The sequence below is a fragment of the Pelodiscus sinensis genome, chromosome 5 (assembly GCF_052426305.1).
Source record: "Pelodiscus sinensis isolate ZL-2025 chromosome 5, ASM5242630v1, whole genome shotgun sequence".
NCBI classification, from domain to species: Eukaryota; Metazoa; Chordata; order Testudines; family Trionychidae; genus Pelodiscus; species Pelodiscus sinensis.
In genome coordinates, this window is record NC_143056.1 from 73,769,054 (window position 1) to 73,789,452 (window position 20,399).

The following is a 20,399-nucleotide window of genomic DNA, read 5'->3' on the forward strand; positions in this document are numbered from 1 at the left end:
CCTGTTTCAGCTGCCCTTAAATGCCCCCCTGCGTCCAATCAGTGTGGACGCGCTAGTTCGAATTAGCAAAACGCTAATTTGAACTAGTTTTTAGTTCTAGATGCGCTAGTTCGAATTAGCTTAGTTCGAATTAACTAATTCCAACTAAGTTAGTTCGAATTAGTGCTGTAGTGTAGACATACCCTAAGTTAAGTTAGCTGTGTAGTTAATTGCCTCAGTTCCCAAACTAATAAATTATTACAATTCAGGTATTAGAGAAAAAAGAAATCAACAGATAAAAAGCTTAGGTCAATAAAGAAACTAAAGAAAAGAATGACAATAAGAGTATAGTTAAAAACATGCTCAAGACTATTATTTGATACAGTCTGATGAGTTTACTAAAGACAGCAGTGGACTAACATATGCACAAAGAGCACAATGAAGACATAGGAAATAGCTTCTCCTGACTTTTGAGAGATTCCCTCTCCTTTCACAGTTGTGTATGGAATTTTCAGAGAGTTTGTCCAGTTTGCTACAGGAACTCTGATGTTTCAGACATGGTCAAATTAAATAATTCACTCTTAAATTTTCAACATTTTCTGTGAATGTCTCCGTCTACAACACACCAGAACAAGTTTACAGATACCCATATTGCAGAAGCCCTGCACTACTCTGGCTGAATTTCAAACCTCTCCCTTCTTAAAACAGAACAGCAATTCCACCTTGGAGTTGGTGCAGAACTCTGCACTCCTTCCTTTAGCACTTTGTGTTCAGCTTGCTGATCATTTACCTTGATTCTTCGATCCGGTGGGTGAGACGGGAAAGAGGAGCCATTACGCTGAGCCACGTTTGTCTCTACTCTTTGGACTGTGCCTTCTACTTTCTGCAGGGAGAAGCTGTTTCCATTTGGAATCCCTCTGGAAGCTGCTTTGCAATTATTACCCTGAATCAGAGTGAAACTACTGTTACCATACTGTAACCTCCAACAGGCTGTGTGAATAGTAGAGGGGGCCTAGAAAGCCTCTCTTTACCCGTAATCCTTTTCTCCCTAAAGCCCAAACACAATGCCTTTTGGCCTCAAATCTAGTAACTGCAATTAACAGGAACGGAACATATTTCAGGGTGCCTTTATTCAAGTTTATGAAATGCGATTAATACATTTAAGTAGCTGAGCTAAAAACCGTACCAAGAGCAGGGGATCAACAAGTGCTCTGCACAGTTCAGATGCTATCCAGAAAATCTGTAGATTGTCATGGGTTGATCACTTTATGCTCCATTTGCACAGTTTTGGAGCTGACCTTTCAACCCTTTGAGAGTGACCATTTGTCCCTTTGTTGCCTGGTAACTCCTGCATGATTCACTATGTCACAAAAAGGCCCATCACAAGACCCTTCTATTGTGACCAGTCAACCCCACAGATCAAGGGCCCAGAGTAGTAGTGAAGATTATTTCTTCTACTCCAGGGAAATAGCAGGGAACTTCTTCTTCTAAACATGGTGGATTAATATTAATCACCAAGAGAAAAGCCTCAATTTAAATCTATTTCAATCAACATTTCCATTTGCACTTCAGTTATTTTCTAAAGAAAGGTGCATTTTTACTAGGTGACAAGGATTAAAACATGGTGATTTACACTGACACAGAGCCTTTACATTAGATTTGATATATCTTTTGCTACCTATTTGGGTATAATTATACATGTTTATTTAAGCAACAACATACTATTTTCAGATTATGATGAACTGTACATAATTAGTATATTAGAAAATGGTGAATGTATTGCTTATTTACCACTATTGTGCCATATTTATAAAGCTTGACTTGAAATTCCCCCAAATCTTTCTTTACAAAGAAAAGTGGTGCTTCAGCATATTTATTTATCAATTGAAAATATTTTAAGAGACTATAAGTTTAGGCCTAAACATATTTTGCATCAAATTCAGAGTGCTTTTAAAACAGGGTTTTTTTTTTATTTAAAGAAAAAATAATTGAAAGAACAAAATACAGTAAACTTCCGATAATCCAGCACCTTTGGGACCCAGGGGGTGCCGGATTATCAGATATGCCGGACTATCGGGGGGCGGCGCTATGAGGGGTCTGGGGTGGCATCCCCACCACCACCCCAGACCCCTCAAAGTCCCCCCTTCCGATAGTCCGGCGCCCCAGGCGTCCCTGATTCAGCCGCTGCTGAAACTGACCAGCAGCGACTGAATCAGAGAGGCCTGGGGCAGAGCAGCTGAAGTGCTGCCAGCTGGTCAGTTTCAACAGCGTCTGAATCAGGACGCCTGGGGTAGAGCAGCTGGGGGGCTGCCGGGTTGGTCCCGCAGCGCCGAGGAGCGACACTACTGGACCAACCCAGCAGCACCCCAGCTGCTCTGCCTCAGGCGTCCCCAAGTCAGACGCTGCTGATACTGATCAGCGGCTGACTCTAGGAAGCCCCAAGGGGCAGCGCTAGGGGACCTACCCGGCAGCACCCCAGCTGCTCTGCCTCCGGCTTCCCGGATTCAGCCGCTGGTCAGTTTTAGCAGCAGCTGAATAGGGGAAGCTGGGGGCAGAGCAGCTCCAATGGTCCGGCTGCCGGAGCACTTCCGGGTTCCTGATGGTGCCGGACTATCAGGAGTGCCGGACCGTCAGATGCCGGACCGTCGGAGTTTTACTGTATATCTGATTTGATTTAAAAAAATTATATCTTTCTGGTTTTGTAAATGTACATCCCAGGGCAAGAAATAAACCCACAGAACCAGAGCTCAGCATAGAAATCAAAGGTCTCCTCTCCCAGGTCCAGGAGAATGGAACAAGTTCCCAATTGTGTGGCTCTTCCTGGCACAGCTGGCCTCCCAACCAATGCTTTGAGCTAAATCACAGTTCTAGGTTCCTCTAAGGCAGTGGTCTCCAACCTTTTTAAGCACGAGATCACTTTTTGAATTTAAGTCCAATCCAACATCTACCTCAAAACCAAATACTCTTGTCCTGCCTCCTTTTACCCCTTCTCTGACACCCATCTTTGCTCACCCCATCCTCCTTCACTTTCACTAGGCTGGGGCAGAGGGTTGGGGTGCAGGCTCTGGTCTTGGATTCAGGGATTTGGCATGTGACAGGGGCTCTGAGCTAAGCCTGGAACAGGCAGTTGGGGTGCCAGAGGGAGTTCTAGGTGCAGGCTCTGGGAGGACATTTGGATAGAGGTGCTCGGGGCTAAGACAGGGACTTGGGGGGCAGGGAGGGGTTCATGTCTGGGGTAGGAGTTCGGGATGTGGGCTCCAGCTAGGCACTGTTCAACTCAGGTGGCTCCTGGGTGGTGGTACAATGGAGCTAAGGGAGGTTCAACCTTGTCCTGGCCCTGCACCACTCCCAAAAGCATCCAGAAAACTCCGTTCCAAGTCCCATTGTGTCCTTTCTCTGCTCTGTGGAGATAGGATACTGGGTGGGAGAGGGGGCACCTTGACACCAGCACCCTCCTCTCCCTCCCCATCCTTCACAGCAAGCAGGAGGCTCCTGAGGGGTCAGCTCCAAGGCAAAGGGCAGGAGATGCACAGCAGCGGGGGGAGGAGCAGCTGACCTGCCGGCCCTGGATAGCCTCTTGGCCAAACCAGTCAGGATCACCTTTCAGAGGCTCAAAGATCTACCAGTAGATCTCTAAGGAGCCTGCTGGAGCAGAAGGATAATAGGGGTTAGTGCAGTAGTTACATGGCAACTCCTTTCCCCTTAAATCACTCACGTACCATGATGGGAGACTCTTGCTTCTCACTCTGTGAGAACATCTTCTCCAACACCAGGAAGGTCAGAAAACCAATGATCACCCAGAGACCAAGAAGCTTCTGCTGCTGGAAGCTCTGCCCAGCTCCTAGAAAGCAAAAGAGATCTCTGTTTGCATTGTTGGGATGCTGAATTAGAAGCCTCACTCCCCAGTTCAATGCAGCTTATGACTGAGGGACTCAAGACAAGAACACAGGGCAGAACACATTTTCTTTAGCCCTGTAGGAACACAGAACAAACACATCCTGCAGAAAACCCCATTTGCTTCATCTACTCATTCTTGATCGAACATAGGTCCGGGGGAAACTAGATTTCACATTCCAAATACCCCAGCGATGGAGTCTAGCCTGTCTCCTGGTTACTCTCAGGAGCCTTTAAGCCCAGCTCCTAAGCGTCTCTTCCATAAATTACAGTGCAAAGGCAAGGCAGAAATTTCTTACCGGAGGCTACAAAGACGCTTGTATCAGCACAAATCCTGCATCTGAGCTTATGTGAGTAGCAAGTATAGACACGAAGGCTCTGTTTTGGGAAGGTGAACCAAATACCTATCTTCCCCATCACACCACACCTGGGCAAGATATTAGCCCAAGTTATAACATGTTTCTTTCAATTAAGGCTGAAATTGTCATATCCTCTTCTGTTCATTCTGACTATCAGGGCAAAGACTATACTCAGACGGGGGGGGGGGAGCATGTAAACCTGGAAGCTTAAGACAAGGGAAAAGACTAACAGACATGAACAAGCTGCAACAGAGGAGGTGCAGTCACCAAGGGCCCAAGACGCTGGGTACAGCTGACCCTGCTAGTGCAGTGAAGTTGGAAAGGACCAGTGGAGAAGCAGAGCTCTGTGGAAGGATTCTGAATTTCCATTGCTTAGGTGCCACTCAGCATGGATGTCCCATAATCTGTTTTCTCTCTATTTCCTATGTTCTCAGGAAGGAAAGGATTCTACAATTTGTTGGGCAGAGATCATGGGAATCCCCCTCTAGGTGGGAGATACTGTGACAGAAATCTGAGCCCCCTACGGCACTGTTCCCAGAAGAGTCAGGAGGAGTTTCTCTTTTTATTGAGCAGCTACTGCTTATAGGATTCAGCAGTATTCAGCTTCTCATGACAGTAGTTTGCTCAAGTGCAAAGATAACTTATTTGTCTCTACAAATAGCTACTGGAAGGGGGCTATGCTAGTTGTTTCCCAAGATTTATCCGAGGGCACACCAGCACCATCTCAGGGCTTGTGCTCAGTTTGCTGGCTGCAGCTCTTTCTTTCCTCTTCACCCAAACACTATAGTAACTGGCAATTTCCACCACTTCTCAGGCACTGCCTGGGATGTCAGATTTGGCCTCTGTTGTACCAAGGTAGGGCATGGATGGAGAGCGATTCACAGAGTCAAGGAACCCTTGCTGAAAAGTAGGGTTGTTAAGTGTCTGGTATTGGTCCAGACAGTCTGGTATTTGTGGCCTCTGTCCAGTTAAAAAAAACCACCCAGAAAATACCGGACATGTATTTTCTCAACTTCATCTCCCCCTCCCTTTTTTTTTTTGCTCAACAACTTTGGTCCCCTATTTTTTTTTTTTTTTTGGTCTCAGCCAATTCTTTTTCCACAATGTTCAACATTTTTTGTGAAAGTATCTGGCAACCCTACTGAAGAGACTCCAAGAGCAATAGCAGGATGCTAGAACATAGAACATTAAGAAAAGCAGCACGATGAAGAAACACATAGCAGCCAGTGCTTGGCGCTGACTGTGCTGCTCAAAGCATTGGGACAGTGGCAGATATTACCTGTAGTGGCGCTGCAGGTATAGGCCCAGGCCTCAGGGAGGAGGTGCAGAAATACATTTCCCAGAAGCCCACCAATTGCAAAACTCAACAGCTGCTTCAAACGATTGGATCCCGCTGAAAAACAAACAAGTGATCACAGCTAGGCTGGAATCCAACTCCACCCTTCACCCCCGACAACTTGTGTGAGACATCCCAATTAGGGGTCTGAACTACCAAGGAATCTGAGAAGGGAAATGAACTGAGAGAGAGACATGCTCCAGGGCACTGCAGGGTCATGACTGAGCTATGGGTGGCATTGTACCTTAGAACCTTGTGCCTGGCAATGAGAGTCAGAGCATGAACCGTACATTCAACCAGGCTCAGTTGGGGGAGTCTGTACTCCAGTGGAGTGGAGGAGCATGTGAGCATCCCTCCTAGGAACCAAGTTAAAGAATGCTCTTTGTATGAACTCTACACCTGAAGTCCCAGATCTCCACACTCGGCAGGGGACTAACCTGTTCCATGTTTAGAAGTGGCACTAGTCACCCAACTTGTCACAGGAGTGGACAGTCCTGCATTTCAACAGACAGCATTTCTAGGGCATCAGGAAGATCCCAGCTCCCATGTCAAATAAGAACATAACCCCATTCAGTCACAGCCTGTTGGGGGCATGCTGGTATCAGGAACATAAGCCAGGAAGCAGATTTACCTTCTGATTGCAGAGCAGCTCCTGTCTCAAGAGGAATTATCAGCACAGGGAAGACTCCACTCAGCCCTACCATAATTGAGCCAATCAGAGAAAAGATCCAGGCATCCAGTCGCTCCCCACTGAACAGAGTTCCCCAGGACTCAGCCTCTTTCTCACATAGAGGACTGGCACCACTGGTGACCTTGCCCACTGGAAGCTCCTGGGATCCATAGGAGATGTTGAAGAGAAACAAAGCAAGCGTCCCATGAAGCAGAAACTGTTGCCCTGTCATCGCTGAGTAGTTTCAGCCTGGCTGGCCAATCTCTGAAAGGAAGAGGCAAAAACTGAGTTCTAAGAGAAAATGGAAGAACCCAGCTCATGTGAAATGTAATGAGGTGATTTTAGGGATATGCTGGAGCAGAGGCTGTCTGTGGTTCCGGGGAGAGCTGCTGACATAATATATCAGTTAGACTACCCAAATGTGAATCCCCAATGGAGACATGCTAGATAAGTGGCACTGAAGTGGATATCTGCTCATCAGTGCACTAGAGCAAATTTTTTCTGGTTTAGATAATCTCTCAGACACCTTAGTTGAAGCATTTTTCTTAAAACGATCTGCAGTTCACCTTTAAATGGGGAGCAATTTCAGTACATCTGGACCTCAGGAGCTATACATAGAGGGACCAAGAGCCTTCATGTCCTCCAGATCAAAGTCCTACTCCAAGTACAAACTGTCTGCCAGTTGTCTGTAAACATCTCTGATCACAGCTGATCTCCTGAGAGCACATCTTTTAAGATGGAGCTCCATATTAATTTTCACAGAGAACCTCTTCCAAATTATTTCAAATACTTTTCCTGACAAGAAGTGTCACTAGGAATCAGATTAGAGAGGGTTCACTTGTTAGAGGCATAAATGCCAGCACTTTGCTATGTGATGGATGGAATTCCAGTTAAGAGCCTCAGCAATCACAATGAGGAGATTTATGTAGCACAACTATCTCGATCAGAATGAAATGGTTATAAATGATGCATATGAAATCCACAACTCTGTTTAGTGTCTTGACAACAGTGTCAAGTCTTCACAATTATCCCAGCAATCAGAAGGTAGCTAATGCTTTGGGTAAATATTAATGACAGAACTACAGGAAGAGAATTGTGTGTCAGATGTGGTCCCCACCCCAGTTGTGTAGATGCAAATCAGCTACAGGCAGTCCCCGGGTTACGTACAAGATAGGGACTGTAGGTTTGTTCTTAAGTTGAATCTGTATGTAAGTCGGAACTGGCATCAGCCGCTGCTGAAACTGACCGCCAGTTCCGACTTACATACAGAATCAACTTAAGAACCCCAAGCGTCCCCAAGTCAGCTGCTGCTGAAACTGATCAGCAGCTGATTCCAGGAAGCCCGGGGCAGAGCAACTCTGCCTCGGGCTTCCTGTAGTCAGCGCTGGTCAGTTTCAGCAGCAGCTGACTTGGGGACGCCTGGGGCAGAGCAGCACCCCATCTGCTCTGCCCCAGGCATCCTGATTCAGCCGCTGCTGAAACTGACCAGCAGCAGCTCAATCAGAGTGCCTGGGGCAGAGCAGCTGGGTTGCTGCCGGGTTGGTCCAGTAGCGCCCAGAGCGGCGTTGTGGGACCAACCGGCAGCACCCCAGCTGCTCTGCCACAGGCGTCCGGCGAAAAGCCTAGTCTGCTGGGGGGGAGGAGGGGACGTACTAGCTGCGCTCCCCCCCACCCCAGCAGACCAGGAAGACGCGGGCTGCGGACCGAGATGCACTGCGGTCCCGCCGCCTGGGTCCTCCGCGGCTTTGCTCCCAGTCTCCCTGGTCTGCTGGAGACCAGCAGACCAGGGAGACGGGGAGCAAAGCCTCTGAGGACACCAGCAGCGGGACAGCCGCGGGGCATCTGGGCTGTCCCGCTGCCGGCTTCCCCGAGGCTTTGCAAAGCCGCAGAGGGGCTTGGGCAGCGGGGCAGCCCAGGCGCGCCTGCAGACCAGGGAGACGCGGAGAAAGCCCCGGAGTACATGGGCGGCAGGACCGCAAGGTCCCGCAGTCCGTGTCCTCCGGGGCAGCCCCGTTCGTAACTGCGGATCCGACATAAGTCGGATCCGCGTAAGTCGGGGCCTGCCTGTATTGTCAATAGGATGCATCTGGGACACTTCCAGGCCATCTGGGTTTCTTCATACAGTCTAACTCTCTTAGCTACAGCCCTGCACAGCTATTGTAAAGCTAAGGAGTCTGGAGAGTCCTCCAAAAAGAACAGAGTTCTGAACGTTTTAACCATTTAAAGTATCTGAATAAGCATCCTCCCATTTCATGAGTGCAGAGTGGACAGATGGTTTCACATGCAATAAAGGCAGAAATAGCTAGAAGTCAGGGGGCTGAATGAGGAAAGCATAGAGCACAATCTTCTCTCCACCAAATCAACTGCAAAGGAGTCAGAATTTACAGTATTTCATTTATAAAAGGCCAGACAGTTCAGCACTATTTCCAGTCTGATTCTGTGCCTAATGGAAACTGGTACCCTTAGTGCAGCGTTTCTCAAACTGTGGGTCACACAACTTAGAGGGGGGTCGCGGCTGGATTCAGTTTTTCACTTGCGACCCCTCTCCCCTAGGCCACAAAGAGCGGCAGGGTGGCGGAAGGCAGCCACCGGCAAGCCACGCAGCATGTCCAGGGCTGCGGGACTCCAGGAGCGTGGCTCAGCTTCAGGAGGAGGCAAGGTGGCGGGAGACTCAGGCGGACGTGCCGGCTGGGGCACAGTTGCCGGGCGACCGAATGCTTCCCCAGCTAGGAGAGAGTGGGGTCCCTCAGGCAACTGGGGGCTGGGGGACTGGATCAGGGCAGAGGACCCAGAGGTAAATAAGGGCTCTTGGGGGTCAGAGGAGACAGGAGAGGAGAGGAGAGAGAAAAGGAACCAAAGGGTCGCAGAGCAGAAAAGAGGCACAGAAGAAAAAGAGCTTGCAGGGGGGAAGGGCGTTGAGGACTGCAAATGCCTTGAAGGAACCCCAGGAGGGCAAGGAGTCTGGTGAGAAGGGGGAGGAAGCGACCCAGGGCAGTGAGGGGGGAGGGGAAAGGGGTGGTGTCACACAAATTCATTTAGCATTTTAGGGGGTTGTGGTATCACAAAGTTTGAGTGCCCCTGGATTAACCCATTACCCATTCACTTCCTTAGCTGAAATAGGCCCCAACCTCTCATGTCCCCACTTCTGCCACACAGCTATAATTTTGTGGGAGTGCACTGTCACATTGTGGACCATAGCAGAAGATCAGGCTGGAAGAGAAATTGCCACTACAGCGTAAGTCACACAAGGGAAGGCCCACCCATCTGCTCATCCTCCTCAAACTGGGTTAGAACCACTAAAATGTGGGTCCCCTCTTCTGTCCCAGACCAAATGGCAAATAATTTGGACACCAGAAGCTCTGTTAGTCTAAACAACAAAAATCCTATTTAGAGACAGGTATATGAGGGACAAACAGCAAATGTCAAAGGCTCATAGCATGGAGCACAGCTACCCGAAGATCTCTTAGCAGTTGTTCTAGCAAGAAATCTTGGGAGATGACTAGGGAGACTAGAATTGCTTTTCCGGAAATGAGACGACAGTTGCTTAAGGGATAGCAAAAAGATTCTCCTACTTCCACTTATGCCAATTATCTATCTGCAACTTAGCGTTTGTTCTATTAACACAACCGGAGAAGAAAGTTATACATCATCTTCCCCAGGTGAACTGTAAGAGACCAAAGGCCCAAGTTCCTTGCCCTCCCCCCCCCCCCCCATATTCCTCCGAGCTCCTTATGTGATGGCTGTAAGGAATTCATGACAAAGCAGTGAGGGATTCCACACACAAACAATTCACTTGTATCTACCTCTATGCCCAGAAAGATGCTTAGAACGCATCCCAGGATTTGCCTGTTTAGCATGACCCAAGTCCCACTGCTTTACAACTTGCAATTCATAGCCCCATAGTCTCCTCGATTCTGTATTCCACTGCTACAGACTTTTCACTAGGCAGGAAACTTCTCAGTGCCTGTGAGCATCTCTAAATGTACCTACAGGGAAAGCCAGATTAAATAGTCACCTCAAATACACCACTGAAAGCTAGGAAGTAGGCAGTCAGGACACACGCAGTCTCAGGACCAAAGTGCTAAGGGAGTAGAGAGAGTTACATGATGGCGTCATTGAAGTTGTAAGTTCATATCCTATTCCTGCCATTTTTCCCTACTATAAACCTCGGCTACCATAGCAATGGGAACCAGATAAACAACTAGAGAGAGAAAGAGACAGACAGACAGACGGCATCTGAGATGCTCCAGAACAATGAGGAAGAATTTTAAAAGTACCAGGTTTGCTGGGATTTAAAGCAAACCTGTATTGTTCTTGAGGCAGTGGATGAAAGATTCAATATATGCAACAGACACAAATAGTCAGGGCTTTATTTAAACACTTAATTTGAAGAGCAGCAGCTCCAACAGCATAGCGCCGCATCATACTGGGATCAGGATTAGGGATGTTAGATATCGTGTAATTGAATAGTTGTGTAACCGCATGAAATCTTAGCAGTTACACCATTATTCAATAGCCCCCAGGGGTGAGGCCAGCAGCCAGTGTGCTCCCAGCCCCACTTCCAGGGAGCCCCCTGCAACCCTGTGCTACTGCCCCTCTATCAGAGGCAGCAGGGTGAGGTGGCAGGCAGGAGCAGGTTTGCGAGGGGAGGCAGTTTAAAAACCAGCTCCCTGCACAAAACAGCTGCCTGCCACCCTGTGCTGTTGCCTCTGATACAGAGGCAGCAGCAAGGGGTAACAGAAGCTTCTGTCTGTGGGGAGTCCGAACTCCCTGCAGACAGAGGCTGCTGCCAAAGAGCAGCCTCTGCCTGTGGCAGACCCAGGCTCACCATGGACAGAGGCTGTTCCATGGAATGCAGAGCAGCCTTTGTCCCTGGGGAGCTCGGGCCCACCACAGACAGAGGCTGTTCGCTGCCACCTCTGATAGAGACAACAACACGGGAGGGGGGGAGGAAGAGAGTGGGCAGTTTTGGATTTTAAGCCAGCTCCCCCCAGCACCAGCTCCTGCCAGCCCCCCACTCCAATGCCTCTGTGGGAGGCAGGCAGGTCCACAGGAGCCCATGTGCATGGGGAGCTGGCTTGAAAGCTGGCTCCCTGCGCATATTGACTCTAACCTGCCCCCTTCACCCTCCGCACCGCTGCCTCTTTATCAGCAGCATGGGGATGGAGAACCAGCTTTAAAGCCAGCTCCTCACAGGCACCAGCTCTCACTCCCCTCCTTGCAGCAAGGGGAGGGGAGAATGCATTAATCAATAAGCTCAAGCTTGTCGGTTAATTGTGTAGTCATCTACATGCTGGCATCACTGGTTGAGGCCTCCTCAAAGAAAAAAAGCGTCCCTGACATAATCACCAGTACCCCCCTCTCTGGCACCAACATACTCTGTGGAGGTCTCCTATCCAAGTACTGAAGAGGGTTAGCTTTGCTTATCTCTTTCAATCACAGCTTTCGAGTATATGGCTAAAAGTATTCTCACCACAGAAACAACAGATACCACAACAGAAAGTGAAAGAGGAAAAGAGGAGCTAAAATTTTGTCATTAAATCACTCCAAGTGACTGTAGGGTGTTGAATTCAAAGCCATGAAAATAGATCACATTTCCCTTCCCAGTGTGCAAGCTCAGAATTTGGCCTCCTCCCGAGGAACTTATACAGCAGACTCAGCAGCAACTAGTCTCTGTGAAAATACAAACAGAACTAGAAATGCTGATTTGCACCAAGACACAAATCTTCTGCAAGTCAGAAAAAAGGAGAGATAAAACCAAATAGTTACATAAGATGCTCCTGAAACTGCCAAGTCTCCCTGCTAAAGCTGAAGGAGACTTCTAGTTCTTTCTGCAATCTGTTTCAACCAACGCACCTGGAAAGTTCATCCCAGCTCTCCAAAACAACTCTCAAGTGCTCTGTGCGTGGCAGTGAGTTCACTTTGCTTCTGCCTCCTCCCACTCAAAGTCAGTAGCTCTGCCCTTTCAGACAAAATGGCTTTAGCAGCTTTTTGGCACAAGCCCACATTCCATCATGATGACACTTTACATGCACTTGGAAAAACGTTTACAGTTATTTTCCCTGGAAGCTCATGGCCTGTTCACAGAGCCACAGTGGAATACTGCGCAGAATAGAAGAGTTATTTTACTAAAGAGGAAATGGAAACAGCAGCCAGCAAATTCTTCCAAAACCTCATTCAATCAGCCCTGCAGTAACCTCTGAAAATCCCAATACTTCTGACAAGGATTTACAAGGTTCTGTAATTCCTAGTTAGCTGCCCCAGTGTTCGTTCTCTCTCAGGAGCTAACCTCTCAACCACATTCCATTTTTGAGAAGCCCGGTGTACCCCATAGTACTCTTCCTTTCCCTGGGATCTCTCGCATAAGAATCTATTGTGCTATTCAAAACCTCATATCTCCCTACGGAGTACTTCTCTTTTTGACAAGCATACATACATGTGAACATGACGATTCCCAGATCTAAATGCCAAACGTATACAAGTAGGAAGGATAGCAGGATTAGGAACACAAGATATAACAGTATGGTCTGGCAAATTCAGGATCTCATCTCTAACTGCAACCAATGCTGGATTCTTCAGAGAAAAGTGTGGTAAAACCATTCACAAAAATATCCAATTGAACAACAGACTAACCTTGGGGTAGAGGTGTTTCTTCTTGACCTCACCCAGCAATCAGCATCATCCCAGGAGCACAGGAAAATGTCTTCTAATCAACCTCATCCCCCTAGGGATAGGTGTGATTTCCTCCTGACTCAAGCCAGCAATCAGCCTCACACCCAATGAGTAGAGCAAAAATGTCTTCCTGACCCTGTGCTAGCTCTAAAGTAGGAATATTATAAAGTTTGCCTTTGTAAAATTTATTTTGGAGCATACACAGGCATCATCATGAGCTCCCCACTAGCTTTTCTCCACCAGCAAACACGTTACACATGTTAAAAAAAAACTACTAGGGCTTTGTCTATACTAGATGTTGAACACATTAGCTGGTAATAATTAAGAACATAAGACTCTAGATGACATCCCTGTTCTTAGAAACAGTTTTTTTCTAAAAGGAATTGACATGTATAGGAATCTTGCTATGAATGACAGATGAATTTCAGTGCTTTTAACTTTGCCAGATTTATTGCTCAGTAGTATAGCACCTGAATACCGTTTTGCTCTTGTCACTCTATCTCCAGTAGGATATAGAAGAAACAGACAAACTCTAGACATGGAAGATAAAAATGACTGGAGACAAAGACATTTAAAGGAGATGAACAAAGAAGATTCTCAAGAGAAACGTATAAAATACTGACTGGCACAGAGAAGCGAGATCAGATACCGCTGCTCATTTCTCCCTTAACATAAGAACAAGAGTTCAGCCAATGAAATCCAAAGGCAGCAAATTTAAAACCGGAAAAAAGAAACATTTTTACACAACTATCAGGGAAACTCACTGCCACCAGGCATCCGAGGACAAGTGCTGGGGAGAGTGTAAAAGAAGGTTTAACGTTACCACGGCCTAGGGCACCTCCGCAGGTCCCCGGGCAGGCGCCAGGGACCCCAGCCCTAGGGAAATAAGTCAGGCTTAGGCAGCAGGCTCCGGATCCCAAAGCCATTGGCCCCACGACCCTGCAGCAGCGAGTCCCGCCGGTGCCGGTGCCTGCCAGGGCCGAGCGGGCGGTAAGAGCCCGGCTGCTCGGTCTCTTGGCCTCACCAGGAACATCCATGACCCGGCAGGGCCCGGCCGCAGGGACCCGCCTGCTTTGGGGGCGCAGGGCACCGCGGCCGACCCGGGCTCCAGGCGGAGCGGGGAGCCCTGAGAAGCGCCTCGTCCCGCCCACTCCCTACCACGGGCGCCCAGCGGCCAGTTACCGAGTGGCGGCGTCGGCGCGCTCCGGGCTGCTCCTGCCATCCAGCTGCGTCTCCGCTCGGGACTCCCCGGCTGGCCTCTCAGCCCCGCCTCCCGGCTGCAGCCACGTCGTCCCCATCCCCCTCGGAACCAGAGTCACTGCTCCCCGGACAGATCCCCGCGCGCACACTTCCGGCCCTCAACAAGGAGGGGCCCTGAGCAACGGACGCTTCCTGTCACAGCGCCACTGGGGAAGGGGCGGCGAAAACACACACTCCCGGCTGCACGCCATGGGGGACAGGAACTCAGTTTACACTTCCGGTCACACGTTGGAGGAGAGGGGGGGAAGAGGAACGCAGATCGCGCCAGCGCAGAGCTCTTCTTCTAGGACAAAAACTGGAGCATGCGCAGACTGTTCTTACCAACCAGGCTGTATGGTTGGGGGATGGGCAGGCCCACAACCACCCATTCGGAACCCATGAGCCGCGCCAGCGCCCTCTGGCCGGTCTGCGGCTGCGCGCCGAGCCGGGCCGGCTGCGCTACTGGCGGGGCTGCAGGTCAGGGGCCTCTGCCCTGCGCTGAAGCGCCTCTAAGAGCCTCCCGCCCTCGCCAGTTCTCTGCCGCCACAGGCCAGTGCACATGTCACCAGCTGCCTGCCCAGCGCCTCCATCAGCTCATTCATAATGAGCATGCAGCACGGCAGCCTAGAGCTGCCAGGTCTCCCACTCCGGCCCTACTCTCAGCTGCATCTGGTCACTTGACAACTTTTATTATTATGCATGATTTGTATTAGCTAGCCCCTAGTCAGGAGCCCACTGGGCTAGGCACTGTACAGACACAGAACACAATTACAGCCCCTACCCCAAGGACTTTTACAGTCTGCTTCTTTGCTTCCATCAGTTAAATCCATTTTTAATTCGCAACACAAACCTTTGTGACCTGGGCTCTTTTCTTTACTCTGGTTTTTCTAAAGCACTAAATAGACATTTGTGTTTTTAAGCAGGGTCTTAAACTTAGCCCTTTATTGGTTATGGGCATTCAGCATTTATGGTAATGGGCCCACGTGAAGCTAATGGCACAGTCAAGGAAGCCCCAAGCGGAGTGAATATAGAAGATCTGGTCTGTATCCCAGAGCAGCTAACAATCCAGGCCAGATTTATGCATGTCCATAGGCACTGATTCTGTGGGTGCTCCGGGGGTTGAGCACACACTATGAAAAATTAGTAGGTGCTCAGCACTGACTGACAGCCAAGCTCCAACCTCCCCTACGGCCAACCAGCAGCCCCATAGATCTACTTCTACCTCTCTCGCCCAGTGCCCCCAAAAGCTGTTTCACATAGTCCAAAGGTTCTGACAGGGAGGGGGAAGAGTGAGGATGCCATGAGCTTGAGGGATGGGGTGGAAAGAGACAGGGCAAGGGTTTGGGAGAAGGGGTGGAGTGGACACTGTGCCTGGGACAGGGGAGCGGGGGTGGCTGAGCACTACCTGGAGAGAGCAGAAGTCAGTGCCTATGTACAGGGCTGTAATTATGGTGGGGGCAAACAGGGGTAGCTGCCCAGGGTGCAGAATGACAGGGGATGCAAAAATGTGGCTGCATTCGGGATCATGCCCAGCAGTATCAGCCTCTGCGCCTGCCCCCCCCAGGATCAAGCATAGCAGTGTCAGGCTGGAGTCCAGGGTTGTCAGGAACTCACACATTATGAACCCAGTGACACTGGCCAGACCTCATTCTCCCCAGTGCTAAGACGGCAGTGGCAGGGCTCTTGAGTTCCCTAGCTGATGGGAAGGGCAAAAGGAGGAAGTGCTGCTCTTAGAGGAAGTGGGGAGAGATAGGCAGATAGCATACAGGGAGGGGAAACAAGGGCTAAAACCACCAGAGAGCAGGAGGATTATGGGAAGGAGGATGCAGGCGGGGAGAGTAGTGGTTAGGGGATAAGGGAGCACAGGTAAGGAATAGACTGATACCTGCATGTCCTCAAGTGAGGTTAAGGTTGTGAAAGCACCAGAGTCTCTGGATTTTTATGTAACATTTTCATCTGCATAGGGCTGTTTGTTTGTCTCAAACATAAGGGAAAGTGCTGCCCAGAGACACCACAGTTAAAAGGCCCTTTCTTTACTTTGAGGTGCAGGGCTGCTGCAAATTATCTTGTTAAGCACCCCCAGGCTAACAGAAATCTAGTGCAATAGAGGTACCGAGGAAGGAGGAAGTGCAACAAGCCTGGTTTGTTCTCTGTCAGCCTTTTGCTCTCCTCCTCCTCCTCCCAAGGCCATCTTTATTGTGCTACTGATTTTGTAAGCTACTTAGGTCACCTCTTCTGAGTTTGACTCGCAATACTCAGCACTTACATCACACCTTTCACTGAACAATTTCAAAGCATTTTACAAACGTGTGTCATTACAGATAAGAAAATCAAGGCACAGATTTATAAACCCAAGCTTACATGGTGGGTCAGTGGCAAAGCAAGGAACCAAACTCACCACTTCTGACTCCTAGGCTAATGCCTAACCTAGTCCATCACAGTGCCAAATCCTTTAAAGCTCTGCATCTTTATAAACAAGTCTATAGTAGGGCAATGTCCCTCAAATTACAATCATTACTTGTAAATCACAGAATCTAGAGATTTTAAAAAGGAATTAAACCAGCCATTATTTAGTCCCCAGGATTGCATCCACTTGTGCATTTAAAACTGCAGGGAAGTTTTAAATATGCCAAGCAATAAGACATTGCCCACCGCTTCTCTCTGGTGATGCTACTGAGTACATCAAGAGCTATGTTACATTTCTCTGCAGTACTGATACAAAACATTACAGTTTATGGTAACACTTAGCTGTCAGAATCGTATTTTCTAGATCTCAAAGGGTAGGATCCATGAAGTAGGTGTCCAAATTGTGTGATTCCAGGTGGTGCATTCCTGTCTGGGTTTTTGTAAATAGACATAGTGCAGGGCTTATGCAGGGCTGGGTTAAGAAAGGGGCTTTAAGAGCTGCAGTCCTAGGTTAAGGGAGGCTCCTGCTCAGGATCCTGAGCTGTAGCCACTAAAACTTATGTGTTCCAGACCAGCCCTTCCTGGCAGGGGGAGGAGGCTCCATGCATTGCCATTCCTTGACCCCTGCCTTGTGCTGGAGCCACATCACAGCAAGCACGGGGAAGCCTTGTTCCCATGCAGAACTTGCTTGGAGGTTTATGGCCAATGGGAGCTGCGAGCGATGGTGCCTGCAAGTGAGCAGGAGGCAGCACAAGCCATGTGGAGCCACCTGTTTCCCCACCAATGGGTGCTGAAATTAGGGGTGCACCTATCTTAAAGTAGTTTCCATTATATCCAGGAATTGCAATTTGGTTCAATGACTGTCTGCACCACCCACTATACAAATTGTTCCAGCACCCCGTGGGGCTGCCCTAGATAAATGCCCAGCACCCCAACCCAGAGCCACAACCCTGAGCCCACTATTGCACCGTAACTCCCTCCCAGATCCTGTACCCTAGTTCAGAGTCCACTCCACACCCTAGTTTCCTCCTAGATCCCACAATCCCAACATGAGCCCTCTCCTGGCACCTTAACTCCTGCTCAGATCCTGCATCCCCTCCCCAATTTTCTGGCCTGAGCCTGCTCCTGCACTCCAAACTCCTTGGCCCCAGCTTGGAGTTTTTTCCTGCACCCAAAACACCTCATCCCAAGCCACACCCCAGAGTTCACACCCTAGCCAGAACCCTCACCCCCACAACACTGAGCTTCCTTCCTCACTTTGAACTCCACCACAGATTGTCCATGTGCAGACTGATTTTTATTATGTGCACCAATATGGAAGTGATATGTGTCACATCTCCATATTGGTGCATATAAGAAAATTCATTCCACACATGGACATAAAAAATTAGAGGGAACATTGCCTGCACCCTACCATCCTCACAGACTGCACCCCCAGCTCTGAGCTGCCTTCTGCACCTTCTGCACTCTCTCCCAGACCCTGCACCCCAACCCTGAACATGGGCCCGCTCCCACACATCAAACTCCTTGTCCCCAGCTTGGTACCTCCTCTTGCATCCACCCCAGAGCCCACATCCCCAGTTGAAGCCTTCACCCCTTCCTGCATGCACCCTCCTGCCTCAACTTGCAGCCAGTCCTTTCCTGCATACTGAACTCTCATTTTTTTTCTCCACCACAAAAATCAAATACCCTGGACTCCCAGAAGAGTTAATCTGGCTGTAGGCTTATCACGTGTCTGTTGTTAGCCTCTCCCATTGCCTAGTATAGGTAGGGAGCACCAGTGATGGCTGTTGTAAAAAGAATTCTTAGGCACTTATACATTGTACAGGAAGCTTTGGTGCCTAATTCCGTGTTGTGGATCACGAGTGTGTTCCTGTGATTTCTTAGGTGCTGTGACACCAGTATTGCAATAGTTAAGTCCCTTCAAAATCCTAAAATACTTTACAAAAGGGGAGTGGCATTGTTATCGCCATTTTATGCATGGAGAAACTGACCAGACAGAGCAACTTGCTGCAGTGATTAGGACTACAAGGCAGATCTGATTCTAGACTCATGCCCAGTTCAGTAGACCCTAATTCCTATCAGAGCTCTTGCTGTGCTTTGCACTATTACTGCAGAATTCTGCTTTGGGAAATGCCAGGCATTAATTATTATTATTATTAGGGCATCACTATTTCTTCTTATACTTTCTATCATTCTGCCTGGTGCCTTTGCTGTTGGAGAATCATTCGTGTCTCACTCCTTTGACATTTAGACATTGTTCATTTGCTTTATATGGCTTTGTAAGAAAACTGTCCAAAGCCATTTCTTTTTATTTTCCACCTCCCCCTCACGCCCCAGACCTTGGCCTCCTCTTGATTTGCAGGTAAAGCACAATGGCTTAGAAAAGTATGGGAGTAAGGTTTAAAATACGTACTTCAGACAACAGAATGAGGAAAGTAACAACACCTGTGAAACAGGAACATACTTATTTTATCTGAAATGTTTTAAAAAGGATTGTGTGTGTGGTGGGAGCTGTGGACTAGCCATAGCCTTTCATTTCATTTCAGTTCCCCAAGATAAAGAGTGAAGCTGGGTAATTTTAACCTAGTCATTAGGACTTCCTTTCAATTCACTAGAATTATGGTCTCCTCCCTAGCCCGTGGGCCTTGGTTTGTTGCTATAACTAGCAGACGAAGAAATTGCTTTCATCATAAAACATGCATGATCTGATCTGATTTTGCCTAATAGAAGAATTGTTTATGGCTACTGGACATGCATGGTAATGGGAATGAGAGCAGTTTAGCACAGCTCTTTTGGGCTAGGGTGGGACAGGCAGTCTGCTGACAAAGTAGGAGTGTCCCAGCTGGAGTCCAGTAGTGGATCCTACTCACCAGGACAGGTAATAGCAGGCAGTATGGATTCTCTCTCTGGAAGCCACACATGAGCATGGATGTTAGTGCTGGGGAGGACTAAGTTCCAGAGAAGCATATTTGCAATCTTTATAAAATAGATACTACAGCACTGGCCCCAAATGCTGTGGTAACTCCACTGTAAACTCTAGCTTTAGAGATCATAATTGCAGAGCACTGCAGTATAGCTTTCTGTAATTGCTCTGAATTCATGATCTTTGGTTTACAGCTGGGGAAGTTTTTCCTTTTTTGCCATGTACACATTCTGGAGAGATGAACTACTCTAGTTTTCATTCTTATTATTCCTTTCACTTGACCAGTGAATTAGACCGTCTACCATCTCCCTGTAAATTTCACTGTCCCTCTTTTTTTAAAAAAATAAGGGAAAATAGAAGCATGGCCATAACCAGGGTGAAGTGAGCAGGCCATCCACCCAGGGTATCGCTAGACTGCAGGGGCGGGGGGAGGAGTCGGGATACCAAACTCTGCTGCGTCCAGGGAAAACGTTTGCTCTTCCACTATTTTTGGCGGAAGAGCAAACACGCTATTTCGGAAGCCCCTGTATTCCTAGTTCCACAAGGAAGAAGGGGACTTTCAAAAGAGGGTTTTTTTCTGAAATTTGGCCCAGTCTAGATGGGCCAAATTTCGGAAAAGCCTCTTCCGACAAAAGTATCGGAAAAAGATTTACAAAATGCGGAGCGCATTTTGAGTATCTTTTTCCGATAGATCTTCACAGTCTAGACATACCCCCAGGCTACGTCTAGACTGGCCACAAATTCCGGAAAAGGGATGCAAATCAGGTAAGTCAGCATAGGGAAATCCATGGGGGATTTAAATATCCCTCGCAGATTTAAATAAACATGTCCACCGCTTTTTTTCCGGCTTGGGGAAAAGCCGGAAAAAAAGCGTCTAGACTGGCACGATCCTCCGGAATAAAGCCCTTTTCCGGAGGA

At 48.4% G+C, this 20,399-nt stretch overlaps 1 protein-coding gene across 5 annotated transcripts in view; it reads right to left on the bottom strand.

Moving 5' to 3' along the window:
- SLC39A13 (solute carrier family 39 member 13) overlaps positions 1–14,256 on the bottom strand; it is a 28,440-nt gene extending 14,184 nt beyond the window's left edge. The window contains exons 1-6 of one of the 5 annotated variants that reach the window (XM_075927456.2): positions 14,093–14,256; positions 11,784–11,911; positions 6,200–6,502; positions 5,512–5,625; positions 3,699–3,820; positions 770–922 (exon numbers count right to left, since the gene is read on the bottom strand). In XM_075927456.2, the coding sequence (XP_075783571.2) occupies positions 770–922; positions 3,699–3,820; positions 5,512–5,625; positions 6,200–6,470 (660 nt within the window). In that variant the 5' untranslated portion in view covers positions 6,471–6,502; positions 11,784–11,911; positions 14,093–14,256. Of the gene's footprint in view, positions 1–769; positions 923–3,698; positions 3,821–5,511; positions 5,626–6,199; positions 6,503–11,783; positions 11,912–12,007; positions 12,166–12,871; positions 13,863–13,934; positions 14,034–14,092 lie in introns of those variants that run through there. The other 4 variants (XM_014568654.4, XM_014568655.4, XM_006113436.5 and 1 more) reach the window with 4 other exon arrangements.
- Between the last annotated feature and the right edge of the window lie 6,143 nt (positions 14,257–20,399).